This window comes from Rhagoletis zephyria, unplaced genomic scaffold (genome assembly GCF_001687245.7).
Source record: "Rhagoletis zephyria isolate East Lansing unplaced genomic scaffold, Rhagoletis_zephyria_1.1 Rzeph_scaffold_00913, whole genome shotgun sequence".
NCBI lineage: Eukaryota > Metazoa > Arthropoda > Insecta > Diptera > Tephritidae > Rhagoletis > Rhagoletis zephyria.
The window spans coordinates 119,051-135,590 of record NW_016157997.1 but is presented as its reverse complement, the minus strand read 5'-3'; the positions used below and the strand labels follow the sequence as shown (position 1 = coordinate 135,590).

Genomic DNA, 16,540 nt, shown 5'->3' with positions numbered 1-16,540 from the left:
GCGACCATAAGTTAGCTTAGCAAAATTGGAATAAAATTTGAAAAAGTAGCTACATTCGATAGAGAACATTCCCCAAAGCATTTCCCAGTCTTTCTCACATTTCTAACTTTCACCGCGAATGTTCACCGTTGACCGGAATTAGAGTTTTTAACGCTGCGTATAAATTAATTTTCGTTCTCTAGAGAGATTGTGACAGGTTTAAGTAAATATTTTTGTGAAGAGTGACTTGCAAGGAGAATTTATATAAGGTGGTGTTGTTTAATCAGCTGTGAGTAGCGTTTGATTGTCAAAATTTTATATTTTGCTAGTGAGTGAGTGAAATCGAGAGTGTTTGCATTTTCTGTCGCCCTTTTTCATTCGGAGAAGAAAAGCTGAAATTTGACAATGATCAGCTAAAAGCAAAAACAAAATACACGTAATTGTTGTATTTGTTGAATCTATACCACCTTATATGAATTCGCCTTGGTGACTTGTTTAAAAAGTTATGTTCTGAATTTCAATAAAACAAGTTGGAACCCTTATTTTTGAAATATTTCACTGGTTTTTTATTGATAACGCTTTCTTTTATTAGCGTTTAAAAACATCGTTTTTAATTATTTGAATATATAACATAATTTTAATTTAAAGAGGATTGTAAAGTTAAACATATACATAGTTATGATTAAATTAGCCACCCTGTGCCTCACATTCTTGAGCTACGGGCTACAAATCAAGACATTGGAAAATAGATAATGTATTTTTAAATCTCACATTATGTTATCGTGATAAATCTTTTGTTTCATTCAGTATCATCTAGCAATAATGATCAGTACGATGAAGAATGTTGGCACTCATCATATTGGTGCAAAAAAGTACCTACATAAATTGTATTTTCAGACAAAATAAATACCAAGTCATAAATTACAATAAGTTAGTTTTGTTGCATTTTCTTACCGAAAATTTTAAGTCATTATTCATTGACAAACAATTGCATTGACGCAAAGTTAATCAAGGAGTTATAAGAAATAATATAATCTAAATGAATATATTGGTAAAAACCAGGGACGTGAACCGGATGAGAAATTTGGTCGGTTCGGTTCAGTGGTTCGAACCGTTTTTGCACTTTTGCATTGGTTCAAAGCGGTTTTTTTTGCTCTTTAAACCGGAGTTTCGGGTCGGTTCAACGGTTCGAAAAAAAAAATAACGCGCAAGTTTAAATGTCAATGGTCAAGTGCAACAACGGGTAAGGTTAAGGGTCAAGTGTCTGTCAAATGAGATGGGTTTCCTTTACATTTGATATTGTCACATGGTAAAAAAACATGGTAGGTATTACCATGTTTAACAAAAAGAAACAAGTGGGTACATTATCTATTGAGAATTGGTTGAAACGAACCTTTAAACCTTTATAGAAAGTGGTTCGGTTTTCGGTTCGGATCAATCATTTGTGGAAAATTTCGATTCGGTTAATGGTTCATTTAATTGATAGAAAAAGGCGATTTTCCGGTTCAAAACCGGTTCGGTTCAAAACCGGTTCACGTCCCTGGTAAAAACCCTTAAGTGCGACGTTTAAAAGTAAATTTCTTTTATTTATTTTTTTAATCTCATGACCTTAAAACATCATTGTATGAAAAAAAACGTAAAATGCGTTTCGGGGTTCTTGTGACCATGGAAAAGGATTCCTTGCAAAACTCTATGAACGGGTGGGCGACTACCGGTTTGAAAACCCGGACAATCTGATTGCAGGATTTGACTCCAGTGAGTCCCTGAGTAGTGGGATTTTAAAATGTAAAGATGAGTTCTGTAGGGAATTCCTAGGAAGTACGTATTCGAGCTCGGCAACGCCTGGGAGGGTTCGAAGTTCAAACTAATCCCACCCGAAGAGGTACCCAAGAAACCCCGGTTCCGCATTTGGCTGCCGAAGATGGCTAAACGGCGAAATAATAATGGGTTTTTTAACCAATATACACGCGCGGGGTTTACTTTACATACCAGGTTAGAAGAGGTTATAGCGGGCGTCAGTAAGTCCTTTAACCCCCATGCCCCTTACCCAAGGTTCCTGAATCAATGAGATGTCGATGTCTTCCTCCCTAAGGAAGACAAGTTAACCCACCCGTTCATAGAGTTTTTACTCGATCTCGGCCCACCTCTCCTGAACGGGCTTTCCGCTGCCTGTGGCTTCGTCTACAAGAGCGACCTGATCTCTGGTCACCTCACAGTACCGTCGTTTCGCTAACTTTTCTGCCTGCTGGGGCGTGCTTTTCGTGTTCGCCCCTTTTCCAGCTGGTTCTGTTTTAGACTCTTTCATAGGTCTACTTTATTTACCGCCGTCAGGTTTTTTTGTTGGTCCTGAAGTAAGGTACATCCTTTACTCCTCTTATTGCACCTGCGACTGTCTTCCCCATCCTCTGGGTGTATACTGGGGGTTAGTGGCACCTTACTCGACTCTGGATCGGCTGAGCTTACCGAAATTCGAAGATGTGGTCGTGTGTATATTAATAATAATAATAGATTGGGGCTTACACATATGTTAGTGTTTGGCCGAGCTTCTCCTCCGACTTGTGGCGTGCGCCTTGATGTTGTCACACAAAGCGGAGGGACCTACAGTTTTACGCCGACTCCGAACGGCGATTGCATTTTTATTTTTATGAGAAGTTTGCCATTGCCTGCCGAGGGACGACCGCTCTTAAGAAAAACCCTTTTTTCTATATTTTTTGCGATGTTGCTTTGACCAGGATTTGAACCCAGGTGCTACGGAGTGGAAGCGCGCACTACTTACCACTACACCACAGCGGCCGACAATTTTTTCAAAAATAAATCCTGCATATTCGCAAGGATACTCAAGGACAAAATTTTAAAAGAAAATTTTCAATACCAATTCGTCCTTATGTACAAAAAACTTAATATTTTTCGTACAGCATATTTTCTTCCATTTGTTACCCTTACGGTAATTCCAAATTACACAGCATTTTTTAAATAATAATCTTACTTCTTATTTGGCTCTGTAACCGCCTGAGCGATTTTGGCCGAGTTTAGCAGAGCACACCAGTCGTTCCTCTTCTGTGCCAACTGACGCCAATTGGAAATGCCAAGTGAAGCTAAGTCCTTCTCCACCTGGTCTTTCCATCTCGCTGGTGGCCTCCCTCTTCCCCTGCTACTACCAGAGGCTTCCGAGTTGAATGCTTTCAGAGCTGGAACGTCGGTGACCATTCGAACGACATGGCCAAGCCAGCGGAGCCGCTGTATTTTAATTCGCTGCACTATGTCTATGTCGTTGTAAAGCTCATACAGCTCATCGTTCCATCGTCTGCGCTACTCGTCGTCGCCAACGCGTAATGGCCCGTAAGTCTTTCGTAAAATCTTTCTCTCGAATACTCCAAGAGTCGCCTCATCGGTTGTTGTCATTGTCCATGCTTCTGCGCCATATACGACCACAGGCATGAGAGGACTTTACTCCTGAATCGCCTACTCAGTTCAAAGTAGCACTTGTTGGCAAGAGTGACTCTGTGTTGGATTTCCATGCTGGNCCTGAAGTAAGGTACATCCTTTACTCCTCTTATTGCACCTGCGACTGTCTTCCCCATCCTCTGGGTGTATACTGGGGGTTAGTGGCACCTTACTCGACTCTGGATCGGCTGAGCTTACCGAAATTCGAAGATGTGGTCGTGTGTATATTAATAATAATAATAGATTGGGGCTTACACATATGTTAGTGTTTGGCCGAGCTTCTCCTCCGACTTGTGGCGTGCGCCTTGATGTTGTCACACAAAGCGGAGGGACCTACAGTTTTACGCCGACTCCGAACGGCGATTGCATTTTTATTTTTATGAGAAGTTTGCCATTGCCTGCCGAGGGACGACCGCTCTTAAGAAAAACCCTTTTTTCTATATTTTTTGCGATGTTGCTTTGACCAGGATTTGAACCCAGGTGCTACGGAGTGGAAGCGCGCACTACTTACCACTACACCACAGCGGCCGACAATTTTTTCAAAAATAAATCCTGCATATTCGCAAGGATACTCAAGGACAAAATTTTAAAAGAAAATTTTCAATACCAATTCGTCCTTATGTACAAAAAACTTAATATTTTTCGTACAGCATATTTTCTTCCATTTGTTACCCTTACGGTAATTCCAAATTACACAGCATTTTTTAAATAATAATCTTACTTCTTATTTGGCTCTGTAACCGCCTGAGCGATTTTGGCCGAGTTTAGCAGAGCACACCAGTCGTTCCTCTTCTGTGCCAACTGACGCCAATTGGAAATGCCAAGTGAAGCTAAGTCCTTCTCCACCTGGTCTTTCCATCTCGCTGGTGGCCTCCCTCTTCCCCTGCTACTACCAGAGGCTTCCGAGTTGAATGCTTTCAGAGCTGGAACGTCGGTGTCCATTCGAACGACATGGCCAAGCCAGCGGAGCCGCTGTATTTTAATTCGCTGCACTATGTCTATGTCGTTGTAAAGCTCATACAGCTCATCGTTCCATCGTCTGCGCTACTCGTCGTCGCCAACGCGTAATGGCCCGTAAGTCTTTCGTAAAATCTTTCTCTCGAATACTCCAAGAGTCGCCTCATCGGTTGTTGTCATTGTCCATGCTTCTGCGCCATATACGACCACAGGCATGAGAGGACTTTACTCCTGAATCGCCTACTCAGTTCAAAGTAGCACTTGTTGGCAAGAGTGACTCTGTGTTGGATTTCCATGCTGGCATTATTATCGGTGTTAATGCTAGTTCCCAAGTAAACGCAATTCTCTACTTTCTCGAAATTATAACTGTCAACAGAGACGTGGGTACCAAGGCCCGAATGTGCTGACTGTTTGTTTGATGACAGGACTTCGTCTTGTCCTTGTTTACCACCAGACTCATTCGCTTTGCTTCCTTATCCAACTTGGAAAAGGCAGAACACACTTCCCGATTTTTGTTACCGATGAATTCGATGTCCTCGGCATAAGCCAGCAATGGCACGTTCTTGTAATAGATTGTTCCTGAACGGTTCAGTTCTGCAGCTCTTATTATCTCACCAACGTCAGATTAAAGAAGTCACATAAAAGGGAGTCGCCCTGTCTGAAACCCCGTTTTGTGGCGAACGGCTCGGAGAGGTCTTTCCCAATTCTTACGGAGCTGGTGGTATTGCTCAACTCCTTTTAGTGTTATCGCAAGCGGTTTAAAGTCGACAAATAGGTGGAGTGTGTCCATCGTTTTCTCTTTTCCAAGATTTGGCGTATTGTGAATGCCTGATCTATAGTGGATTTACCAGGTCTAAAGCCACACTAAAAAGGTCACATCAGTTCGTTGACGGGAGGCTTCAGTCTGTCGCACAATACACTTGATAAGACCTTATAACCAATGCTTAGAAGGCTAATCCGCGAAAGTTGGCGCGAATCCGCTATTTCTGTGGATTGTGCAGAACACACTTAAATTCCAGACGTCGATTATGCGTTCATCTGACCATATTCTGCATAAAGCCGGGGCCATGCTCTGAGCGGCTGACTGGCATTTTTGTATGGCCCCGCTCAGCCGCTTGCCGCTCATTGCGTGGCCTCGGCCTAAGAGTTGATGCATGCACCTTATCAACTCTTCGCCGCCGTACTTGAATAGCTCAGCTGGCAGGCTGTCAGCTTCAGCAGCTTTGTTGTTACCATTTAGTAGGGTGGAAGAGTGTTCCCTCCATAATTTAAGTACATTCTGAACATCGGTAACTAGGTCGCCATTGTTGTCCTTGCTGGAGTACGCCCTGGTCTTGAAACCTTCTGTAAGTCGTCTAACTCGCTGGTAAAATTTTTGGGCATTCCTTATGTCGGCTAGCATTTCAATCTCTTCGCACTCACGTGTTTCGGCCTCTCTCTTCTTATGCCGGCAAATACGCCTTGCTTCCCTCTTCAGTTCGCTATAGCGGTCCCACATAGGGCGCGTTGCGCCCGATCACAGCGTGGCCCTGTAGGCGGATCCTTTTTTCTCTGCATCTGCCGGACACTTCTCATCTTACCAGTTGTTCCTCGCTGAAATCCGACTACTTTTTCGGCGGCGGTACTTAATGAGCGGGAGATGTGGTTCCACTGCTCGCATATGTCGGTTTGTTGAAAAGCGCTCTCTGAGAGCAGGTGAGAGAGTCGACTAGCGAATGCATAGGCTGTTTGTTATTCAACGTTAACAGCTATTCAACGTTAAGCTTGCCTTGCCCAAATAAGCGTACAGTTTTTGCTACACAGAGGCGGGTGCGTATCTTGGCTGCAATAAGATAGTGGTCCGAGTCGATGTTTTGGCCTCGGGGTGTACGTAAATCTAAAACACAGGAAGCATGCCTTCCGTCTATCACAACATGATCGATTTGGTTTCTCGTTTTTCGACCCGGAGACAGCCACGTAGCTTGATGGATCTTTTTATGCTTGAACCTAGTACTGCATAGTACCATGTTTCGGGCCCCGGCGAAGTCGACCAGCCTCAGTCCGTTGTCGGACGTTTCGTCGTGGAGGCTGAATTTTCCGCCGATGGTTTCAAAGGTCCCTTCCTTGCCCACCCTGGCATTGAAGTCGCCAAGCACGATTTTGATATCGTGGCGGGGGTAGCGCTCGTACGTGCGCTCCAAACGCTTATAGAAGAGACCTCATGCTTCTCTTCCGTCGGGCATGGATGCAGATGAGCGAGATGTTGAACAATCTCGCTTAGAAGCGGAATTGTGGCTAGGCGCTCGTCCACCGGGTTAAACGACAGTACTCGGCGACGGAGTGTCTCTCCCACCACAAATCCAACACCCAGTTTACATGACAGCTGTAGTAGACGTCACAAGGCCCCAGGCATTGTTTGCGTTGCCCCGTCCAACACATTTCTTGGATGGCGGTGATGTCCGTTTTTGTCCTTACGAAGAAATCTACCAGCCGGGCAGAGGCACCTTCCCCATTAAGGGTCCGGAAATTCCAGGTGCATGCCCTCAAATCGTAGTCCTTTAAACGTTTGCCGTGGTCGTCATCATAAGGAGGGGTCTCATCCGAGGCTTTGTTTTTTTCACTGGAAGTGGTTTTTACGTGGCGGGTTCCAAATTCGGCGCACAACCCATTGCTGGGACGGGGATGGTTTCGCGACCAAATATACTCGTACGTTTATGTAGGGAGCCGCTTGCAGCCGCACGTACTGGTGAACAGACGCTGCAGACTTCAGTGCGCCCTTAAACCGAATAAGTCGGATTGGCCCCACCGAAGCTCCCTCTCTTTCTGCCGTGACCCAAGGCTCCACTCGGATTGGTTACCGCATTTCGCACACGGGTTGCTCACGTTGCCGAGACGTTCACGCTCACGTTGCTCGAACGAGGACGCAAGAGGTCGGGATTCGGGATTGAGTATAGCCGTGCAACTGTAACTACATACCCAGCACAACGACTATACCCCATTGAACTCCATTGGAAATAATCACATCTTTGAAATTTCAAAGTCCTTTAAAAAAATCCTGACACCAAAGAGAAAAACTATTTCTATTCTATTTCTATATTTGGCTGCTAGTTTTGTGAGAATATTTTTTTTGTCTAAAAATTAACTTTTGATTGGTGTAATCAGTGTTATTATCAACTTGATTTTTTGGGGTGGCTTATACCACTTTCAAAATAAACCTTCGTTATAACGCTTATGAGGTGGGTTTTGTCGAAGGCTGAGGTACGCTCAGCCGACCCAGGGTACAATGGAGGTCCCACTAAACCCTACCAAAAAAAAAAACACAATAGTTAGTGTAATACGGAGACACACACACACGAGGCGAGATATGGCCAGAGCGCCGGCAACCTTTCGTCCAAGAAGTGAGAGAGAGGGAGAGTAACAGCGGCTATGGGTCGGTAACGGTGAGAATACCAACGGCTATGGATCGGTAACGGTGAGGGTGGCAGCACTCGGTGGCGACGGTGAGCGCAACGGCAATGCGAACGACGGTGATACTCGGTGACGACGGTGAGCGTAGCGGCAATTATAGCGACGGTGATACTCTACGGCGACGGTGACAGCGGTCCTGGCCTGCGACGAGGGGCAGCAACGGCCTCAATAGCGATGACGGGTAACTATCTTTGGCTCCGGGGCGGTCCCAATACCGAAGGTGGCGGTTCTAATAACGAAGGCGGTGGCAGCGGCCCTAATAACGAAGGCGGCGGCAGCGGCCCTAGCTTGTGGGACGGAAGGAGCAGCGCTCCTGGATTCCGGCGATTTATCGGAGGCGGCTGGCGGATGGTGAGGGGTTGGCCTAGGCGAGGTTGTAATGGCCCAGCTGGTGATGACTTACGGTGATAGTGGCGGCGGCCTCCAATGACGGTAATTTGTAGCGGCCTGTAATGCGGAGACTACGGAGACTGATTAGTGGGCCCTAAGCAAACAGCTGTGTTACCCCTCGTAGTTGCACGCTAACGATGTAGGTGCGGAACGGTTGGCGGTACGGGTGAGTGCGATCTTCCACGGCGGCCTTGGGACCTGTACGAGGGGAGTACATCGTTGCAAATAGCAACGACAACGTCTACAAAGTGTGACGATGCATCTACACTCTGCGACGACCCCTCCTACAGTCCCCTCGGCCATGTGGAGTTCTGCGTAAGCGATAGGATTGCGCTCATCTGCCAAAAGGCGACGTACGCGCTCCCTTACCTACGGAGACTGATAGCTGATGAGCACTTGTAGAGAACCTTATACCCGTCGTCGCACAAGTCGGTTGCGAAGTAAGACGAGCTGAAAAATTTTTAAAAGTGCCTGCTTGTGCTTTGCTTTTGCGTATTCTATTTTTAGCGCATGCCTGCTTGTGCTTTGCTTTTGCGCATTCTATTTTGAACGCATGCTGGTGTGTGTGTGTATGTGCGCTGTGAATATTCTATATACATCGTATGTACATTAAAGTGGTTCAAAAATGCATGTAAAAAAATAAGGTCGGATTTTTAATGCCGCCACCCCCTAGGATTGTTANGAAATAAAGTCCTCTCTCGTACCAAGATCACACTCTATAAGTTACTCATCATGCCTGTGCTGGTGTATGGCGCGGAGGTATGAACAATGGAAACATCTTGTGAAGCGGTTCTTGGAGTTTTTGAGATGGATTTGGTGGTAGTGGCAGTTGTGGATATTTCGTATTAAAAGCGAGTTTGAGTGATGGTGCCTTTAATTATAAAAAAAGGAATATATGAATACATATGTATGTATGTATACCTTTAAAAAACTGCTTTAACATTTGCAAATAGTGCATTAACGTCTGGAAATTCTGATCTTATGAATTCTGCAATTCTATGAATGCCGTGCGCAAAGCATGTTAAATGTATCATTCTCGGAAATAATATCTGGAGAGATCGAACTGCACTCAACTTGTAGGCTGCTGTATCTGTTACAACAGCAAAAATGTACTGAAAATAAAACTAAGTTATTTTTGCAACAAAAGTTAATACATATTTAACTTTCTGGCCACAGTAAATTTAAAAAATCGTTGAAGGATGCAGCTGCATTACTCGCATTAGACGCATCCAGTTGAGCTATGTTGAGTAAATAGGATTTCCCTACTTCAGTATCGCCACCATCTAATATGCCGAACATAAAATTGGCAATTAATCGCTGTCTTTCATCCGTCGTTTCATCAATTGAGACCCATATTTTTCTGTCCTTGGCTTTTGATCGCATATATTGAAGGCGTTCTTCGTATAAAATGGGCACATACTTCGAGCGCAAGATAGATTCACTTGGCAGTTTGAACTTGGTGTATTTTTCCAATAATTCCTTAATGCTCGGATGACTTATTTTCTTAAGTGGAATGTTAGCTTCGAGAAAAGCTTTACCCAACTTCTTCCTCAATACAATTTGGTAGAAGCGGCTGAATAGTTTTTTTTGCGTTTCAATGCTTCTTTGTGCTTGTCCGTATTGAGGTGTTGCTTCACACAAAATATTTTTTTGCTGATATTGAGCAGTTACAATAGGTGCCGAATAAAACTCGCTGGTCAGTTCGCAACACACCTGGAAACTGGTGAACAGTTTTCGCTAAATTCGAACGCAAATATTCTTTCTCTTTCGGCTTATTTTCAATGAATTTTTTAACCACCAAACACGGGATTAGCGCCAAACTTCACTATTGTAAAACAGTCGAAATATTTTTACAAGTATAGTAAAATTTTTTTACTAGAAAATAACGGGACTTTCCGTTGTTTGACAGCTTTTTCTTTTTATCAATTAAACAAACCTCGCCAGCAACCCTGGCTATCTACGCAAAGGTATTGCCAGATGAAATTATGCGAAAATTAATTTATTTATTACCAAAATCTGCACTTTAATGCATTTTCGCCAAAATATGCCTTTTGTATCAGAATATGCATTTGCATATGCAATCTTCATTTGCATATTTTTGTCTTCCCTTTTTATTAGCCATATTAGATAAATACACTACACGTATAATCATTGTTTAGAGCTGATTTGTTGACTCCGGGCACGAAATGTGGTTATTTGCGTTCCTCACGCTCTGGGCACTTTTGGCACGTGTTGACAATTTTTGATGAGTTTTTTTCAGTAAGAAGAACATAAATGTGAAAGCTTAATTGAAACAATTATGATAAAAAGAACTTTATAGTTCTATCGTACAAATCTTCAATTTATCATAAAAAACAACTCAATATAGGCGTCATGCATATTTGATAAAAATTTCCATGCCTGGCCACGTCATACAAATATGAATGACAACCATTTGAACATCTTCAATTTCTTCTGGAAAATTACCAAAATGCATTTACAATATTCTTGTTTTTATAAATCAGTCATAAAATCACAAGAAAATTAAAAAAAAAATTTTCTTAGCTAACTTCGATTCTCTACAAAAATGGTCCATATACCAAATTATATTGGACTAATACTTTAGAAGATTATTGCAATTTTAGTAAAATAAATTCATTAAATAATTTATTGATTCTTTTTTATTTTTTGAGCATGTTGAACTTTGATGGACTTGGGGGCGAGCCCAAACCAAAAAATTCCAAATTTCCCACAGATTTTTTTAAAGCATAATGAACCATAATTTTGCTATTACCAATCAAAATTCTAAAAAAACGGATTTTCGGTCCACGCTAGCGTACATGTACCATTTGAGTGTCATTAATTTTTGAATGACATGGCCTACTGTAGCATGTAACCGCCGTTCAAATTTGAATGACGCAGCCCCCATGGAAAAATTAGGGTCATTCATATTTGAATGGCGCGGCACGAAATGAGTTAAGAGAGGAAGAGAAAGACCTCTGCGTTGGAAAGACCAGGTGGAGAAGTACTTGGCTTCACTTGGCATTTTCAGTTGGTGTAAGTTGGCACAGAAGAGAAATGACTGGCGTGCTATTTTGGACTCATAAAACATAAAAAGTATTTCTAATAGCGGTTACCCCTGGGCATTCAATGGCAAATATCTGAGTGAATTTCTGCCATGAAAAAGTTTCCAATAACACATTTTTTCTTTTCTTTTCAGGGAATGTTCTTTAAGGACAGTAATACCATGGCATTTTATAATATACTTAGTGGTGCAACAATACATCTACAAATAAAAGAACGTGGTGGGCGGAAAAAATAAATAACTCCGATCCTCGATATATGTATACCGCAGCGGGCAAATAATTAAAGATAAGGTTTGGTTGTGTACGTTTTCCCCAAAAATTTAATATGTAATTTATATTGCTTTTAAATTCAATCGAAATGTCAGAATAAAGTCGACTTTAAAATTAGTGGCAGCTTTTTTGAAAGATATCCCATTGGAAATTTGTCAAAAAGCTGGCATTAACTTTCGATCCACTTTATTTTGATTATAACTACGCGCTTTTGTTTTTAAACGCGTTCAATAAACTTGTATAATAAATACAGCAGTATATAATAGCATGGAGGAATGCGTCGCATTTCCTAATTTATGCCCAAATTACGCATTTGGCTCTAGTGTAAATGAATTTTTAGCTTGTCTAACTCAAATAAGTATTATTTTTTAGTTTCGTATTACACATCGTACTACGTTTTTGAAATGTATTGCAACAGGAAAACTCGTTCTCAAGACACAACCGGACAACCCAAATTTGCATACATTCATATAGCATCTGTCCAGGGACTGTTAATTCAGCAATATTCGACAAACAGTTTAAGGAATATGTATGCTATTACAACAACAGAAAAATCAGGAAACCCCGTCGGCCAAAGAAAACAACGTATAAAGAAAGCTTTTGACCTATTTGGTTGGCCACCTCTATAAGTACATACATATAGTACGTGCAAATAAAAATAAAACTATGATAATAAAGTATACTTTTTCTTTGTATTCAGTATTTAAGAGGTAAGCTAGCCTTTCTTAAATTGTTTTAATTTATAGCTTTGTTTTACCCGATATAGTAATATCATGTGCCCAAAAAGCAGAGGAAGCATCCATAGTACAAGAAAGTAGTATATAGAGTAGCGGTTCTCAATCTTGTACCACCAAAAAACAAAGTAGATTAAACGAATAGCACAAAATAAGTACATGGATTGACCAGGGGCTCTATTCTGTAACTGTGAGTTTTCAAGTGTTTACTGAAAATTGTGTGCACTCTTCATTTTGCGATTCAGGAAGAGAGAATGAGTTTTAACTGCCACAGGTAATTTTTAGCAAAAAAAACCGACTTAAAACAAGTAATTTTTACCAAAAAAAAAACCGACTTAAAAAAAAATATATACAGTGACGAGCAAAACTGTAACATGATGTAACACTTTTTATTTCAGCCACCGCTATCTTTCAAAGTTCTAACGACTTTCATACTTTTGTTGTATATTCTTGTTGGCACACCCCTACTCCCGCTCTCATAACGATTTTAAGTCAATCCAACAACAATAAAAAAACCTGGAGACAAAAATGTAAGTTAAGGCAAATGTTACAGTTTTGCACTCACTCTCAGTTTGGCATTTTACAGTTATCTTTTGCTTATTTGGAAGTCAGATGACTTTTTTCTACATTGCAATTTATTCAAGAAGTGATCACCAATAAATAATATGGTTAATCAGGAAACATAAATGTAAATAATAGATTTACTGCGGAAAGGCGGGACCGCAGGGANATGTTACAGTTTTGCACTCACTCTCAGTTTTGCATTTTACAGTTATCTTTTGCTTATTTGGAAGTCAGATGACTTTTTTCTACATTGCAATTTATTCAAGAAGTGATCACCAATAAATAATATGGTTAATCAGGAAACATAAATGTAAATAATAGATTTACTGCGGAAAGGCGGGACCGCAGGGAAAGTGGCAAAAAATTGCGAAGTTTGCCACATGAAAATGTTAAGACTGAGAAAAAATATAGCCAAAAGTGTTACTAAGGACAAAGGAAGTCTGTCAAAATATATTACAGCGCTGCAGCCACTACTACAGAAGCGCTTAAGGTATTAAAATTTAATGCAAATCAGTAGACAGTGAGGCGAAAAATAGCCAAATTGAGCGCAATGGATCATAAAAGAAGAAAAAAGCAAATTTGATCAAAATACATGTGCGAGTGTGGCAGTGTTTTGCTGCATCGCACGAAAATCGGACCGTTGCCTATTGGGATATGTTAGGCCTTACAGAATGCAATGAAACACACATTTTTAAGATTTAATTGAGGGTTATTTGGACTGACAAGACTAAATTAATCGCTTTCAATCAGATGGCCGGGCATAGTATTGGATCAAAGGCCCAAATTAAGCCTAAGCGCATCATGCAAGGCAAACTGTGAATCACAGTGGTCGGTCAATAATAGTTTGGGGTTGTATTTCAAAAATATTGTTGGTCCGTTAGTACGCATTATGCGTAAGGAACAGTATCTGTTCATATTTCAACAAAATTTGAACTATGTAGTCGAAAAAATTAGAGTTTCTGCTGAAAAATCAACCAAAACGCACTGCACATGTTCGCAAAGACTGGAAGAAAAGAAAAGTTGCCGATTTGAAATGACCTCCACAATCCGAGGATATGAATCTCATCGATAATTTGCGAAATCAGCTAAAAGCGCAGCTTACTAAATATCCAAGTCCGTCCAATGGAGTACATGAGCTGTGAAATCAAGCCAAGGATATATGGGAGGCTATACCTCCAGAATTTTTACAGAGATACACATTAGATATGCCAAATTGCAACCAGGAGCTAAAAAAAGCAAAAGCATACTGAACATTGTGTTAATAATTCTTTTTTTTTCGTGAAAATTGTCAAAAAGTTGTTAAAAATATATGAGTGCAAAATTGTAACATTTGCCTTAATTTACATTTTTGTCTGCTGGTTTTGTTAATGTTGTTGAATTGACTTCAAATCGTTATGACAGAGGAAGCAAAGATGTACCAATAAAAGTATACAACAACAGTATGAATGTCGTTAGAACTTGGAAAGATAGCGACGGCTGAAATAAAAAGTGTTACTCCATGTTACAGTTTTGCTCGTCACTGTATATCTATATATTTCATGATCCAATGATCGGATCTAAACCAATTATCCCATTAGTATGGGACCACCTCTGAGACACTACCTTTCCGTTGCAAAAAGAATTATCGAAATCGGTTGACATGGTCCAAAGTTATGCGGTAACATACATAAAAAAAGAAATAAATAAAAATAAAAAATAAAAATATTCCGACGAACTGATAACCTCCTCGTTTTTTGGAAGTCGGTTAAAAATTGTGTAAGCTTCCTCATTTTGCATTTCAGCATGTGTGAGAATGAGTTTTAACTGTCAAAATTGTGTACAATTCTCTTCGGAAAAACTCACTGAATTTTAGTCGGTGAGTTGNGGTCCAAAGTTATGCGGTAACATACATAAAAAAAGAAATAAATAAAAATAAAAAATAAAAATATTCCGACGAACTGATAACCTCCTCGTTTTTTGGAAGTCGGTTAAAAATTGTGTAAGCTTCCTCATTTTGCATTTCAGCATGTGTGAGAATGAGTTTTAACTGTCAAAATTGTGTACAATTCTCTTCGGAAAAACTCACTGAATTTTAGTCGGTGAGTTGTTAGTTGTGAGTTTTGCACTCGGTGTACACTACATTTTCTCACAGTTACAGAATAGAGCCCAGGTTCGCCGGAGCGATGTTATTTTGAAGTTGTCGGGTACCTCTGATTTTCTTTCTCTAAATCGTAGCTTGGGATGCTGAAAACTCAGAGCTATTGTATTTTATTTTATTTATTTTATCGTAAATACATGTCCCACCCACCAAAACATAAAAAAACTCGCAAAACTTGATAAAAGAAGTTTCTACGCGAAGAAAAAATAATAGTTGTATAAACCTCTAAATATGTGTGTGTGTGTGTGTATGTGATTTGGGAACCAGGCAATCATACACACATGCCCCACTCTCCAAAACATCAAAAACGAGTAGAACTTAAACACAAAAATTAGTTTTGAAATGAAGAAGAAACCATATGGAAATGAATTTATACATTTTTTATTCAAATTAGGTAATTATTATGATAAATGATAAATGATACCTAGAGCAATGTTTAATCACGGGCATTAAAGACTGAAGAAAAAAATACATGAGTACATAGTTTTACTTACAGGCCTATTCTGCTTGCTACCGAACATTTTGACACCGCGGCCGCAGGTTCTACGTACCGGATTGACTCGGGTTTTACCCGAGCAAGGGCTGTTGTTTCGGCAATCTAACCCCGTTTAGGTAGGCGAAATCCATCAAACGTTGTTCGATATTGGGGCTACATCTGCTCCGTTCAGGGCCGGCATAGAGTCCAACCCAGGGCCAGAAATTTACACCTGCTGCGTATGACTGAGACGACTGCATTCAAACTCCACTTCGGTCAGGTGTAATGCCTGTGACGGGTGGAGTCATCTGCGTACCTGCTCGGGCCTACGTACGCACCGGCAATGGACCACGTCGTTCGTGGCCCCATGCTGTGCGAATCGGCCCGCCCACGGCAAACCGCCACCCGTCCGTGCAGCACAGAACCAACACAACACACGCCAACACAACACAACTATAGACACACAAACAAACACAACAGCACCCTCACACCGCTGCCGACAACTCTTAGTCCCTCCGACAATCTGCTCAGTTTATCAGTCAAGAATATACCGTAACGTGACATCAGTCAAGTGGAACTCCTGCCCTGGCTGGTGCCACTTTAGGGCATGCTCAGGACTTCGTAACACGCGTGATTGGACGAGTGACTATGTGGGCCCCTGCTGTGCTGCCCAGTCGCATACCTCCCCCGCGACGCCGAACTGTGTTCTGTTTTGGGAAAAAATGGACGAAATCAAATATCTCCTGATCCAAACCAGATAGATACACAAAACGGCATTATAAAGCCCAAATACTGGTGAATACAGGAAAATTTTTCAGATTCTTCAAAAAAAGGTTTATCGGCCGTGAATTCCAAGGTCAAAGTTCAACAAAAAAAAAATTGTTTATAAAAGAAAATATCTAGCGATCGAAAATTAATAGAGACCTAAATGAAATAGTGTTTTCAACTCCAAGTATTGCTGAAAAGAGCCAAACTGTTTCGATTCGTCAAAAATAAATTCCCTATCGTAAATTCCGGGGTCAATGGTCAACTAAAAAAAAAAAATTCCGACTTAAACATAGCTAATTGTTTTTTTTTT

The 16,540-nt window shown here is 41.1% G+C and overlaps 1 protein-coding gene across 9 annotated transcripts in view; it reads left to right on the top strand.

Annotated features, from left to right (window-relative positions):
• The window catches only part of Sf3a1 (splicing factor 3a subunit 1), a 125,684-nt gene that overhangs the window by 17,349 nt on the left and 91,795 nt on the right, over positions 1-16,540 (top strand). The window contains exons 9-10 of one of the 9 annotated variants that reach the window (XR_001847405.1): positions 11,417-11,573; positions 11,925-12,232. The exons of 6 other annotated variants lie outside the window; for them this stretch is intronic. Coding sequence is in view for 1 of the 3 variants with exons in the window: in XM_017614867.1 (XP_017470356.1) it covers positions 11,417-11,518 (102 nt within the window). In the remaining 2 variants the exon portion in view is untranslated. Of the gene's footprint in view, positions 1-11,416; positions 11,861-11,924; positions 12,233-16,540 lie in introns of those variants that run through there. 2 more of the 9 variants (XR_001847404.1, XM_017614867.1) reach the window with 2 other exon arrangements.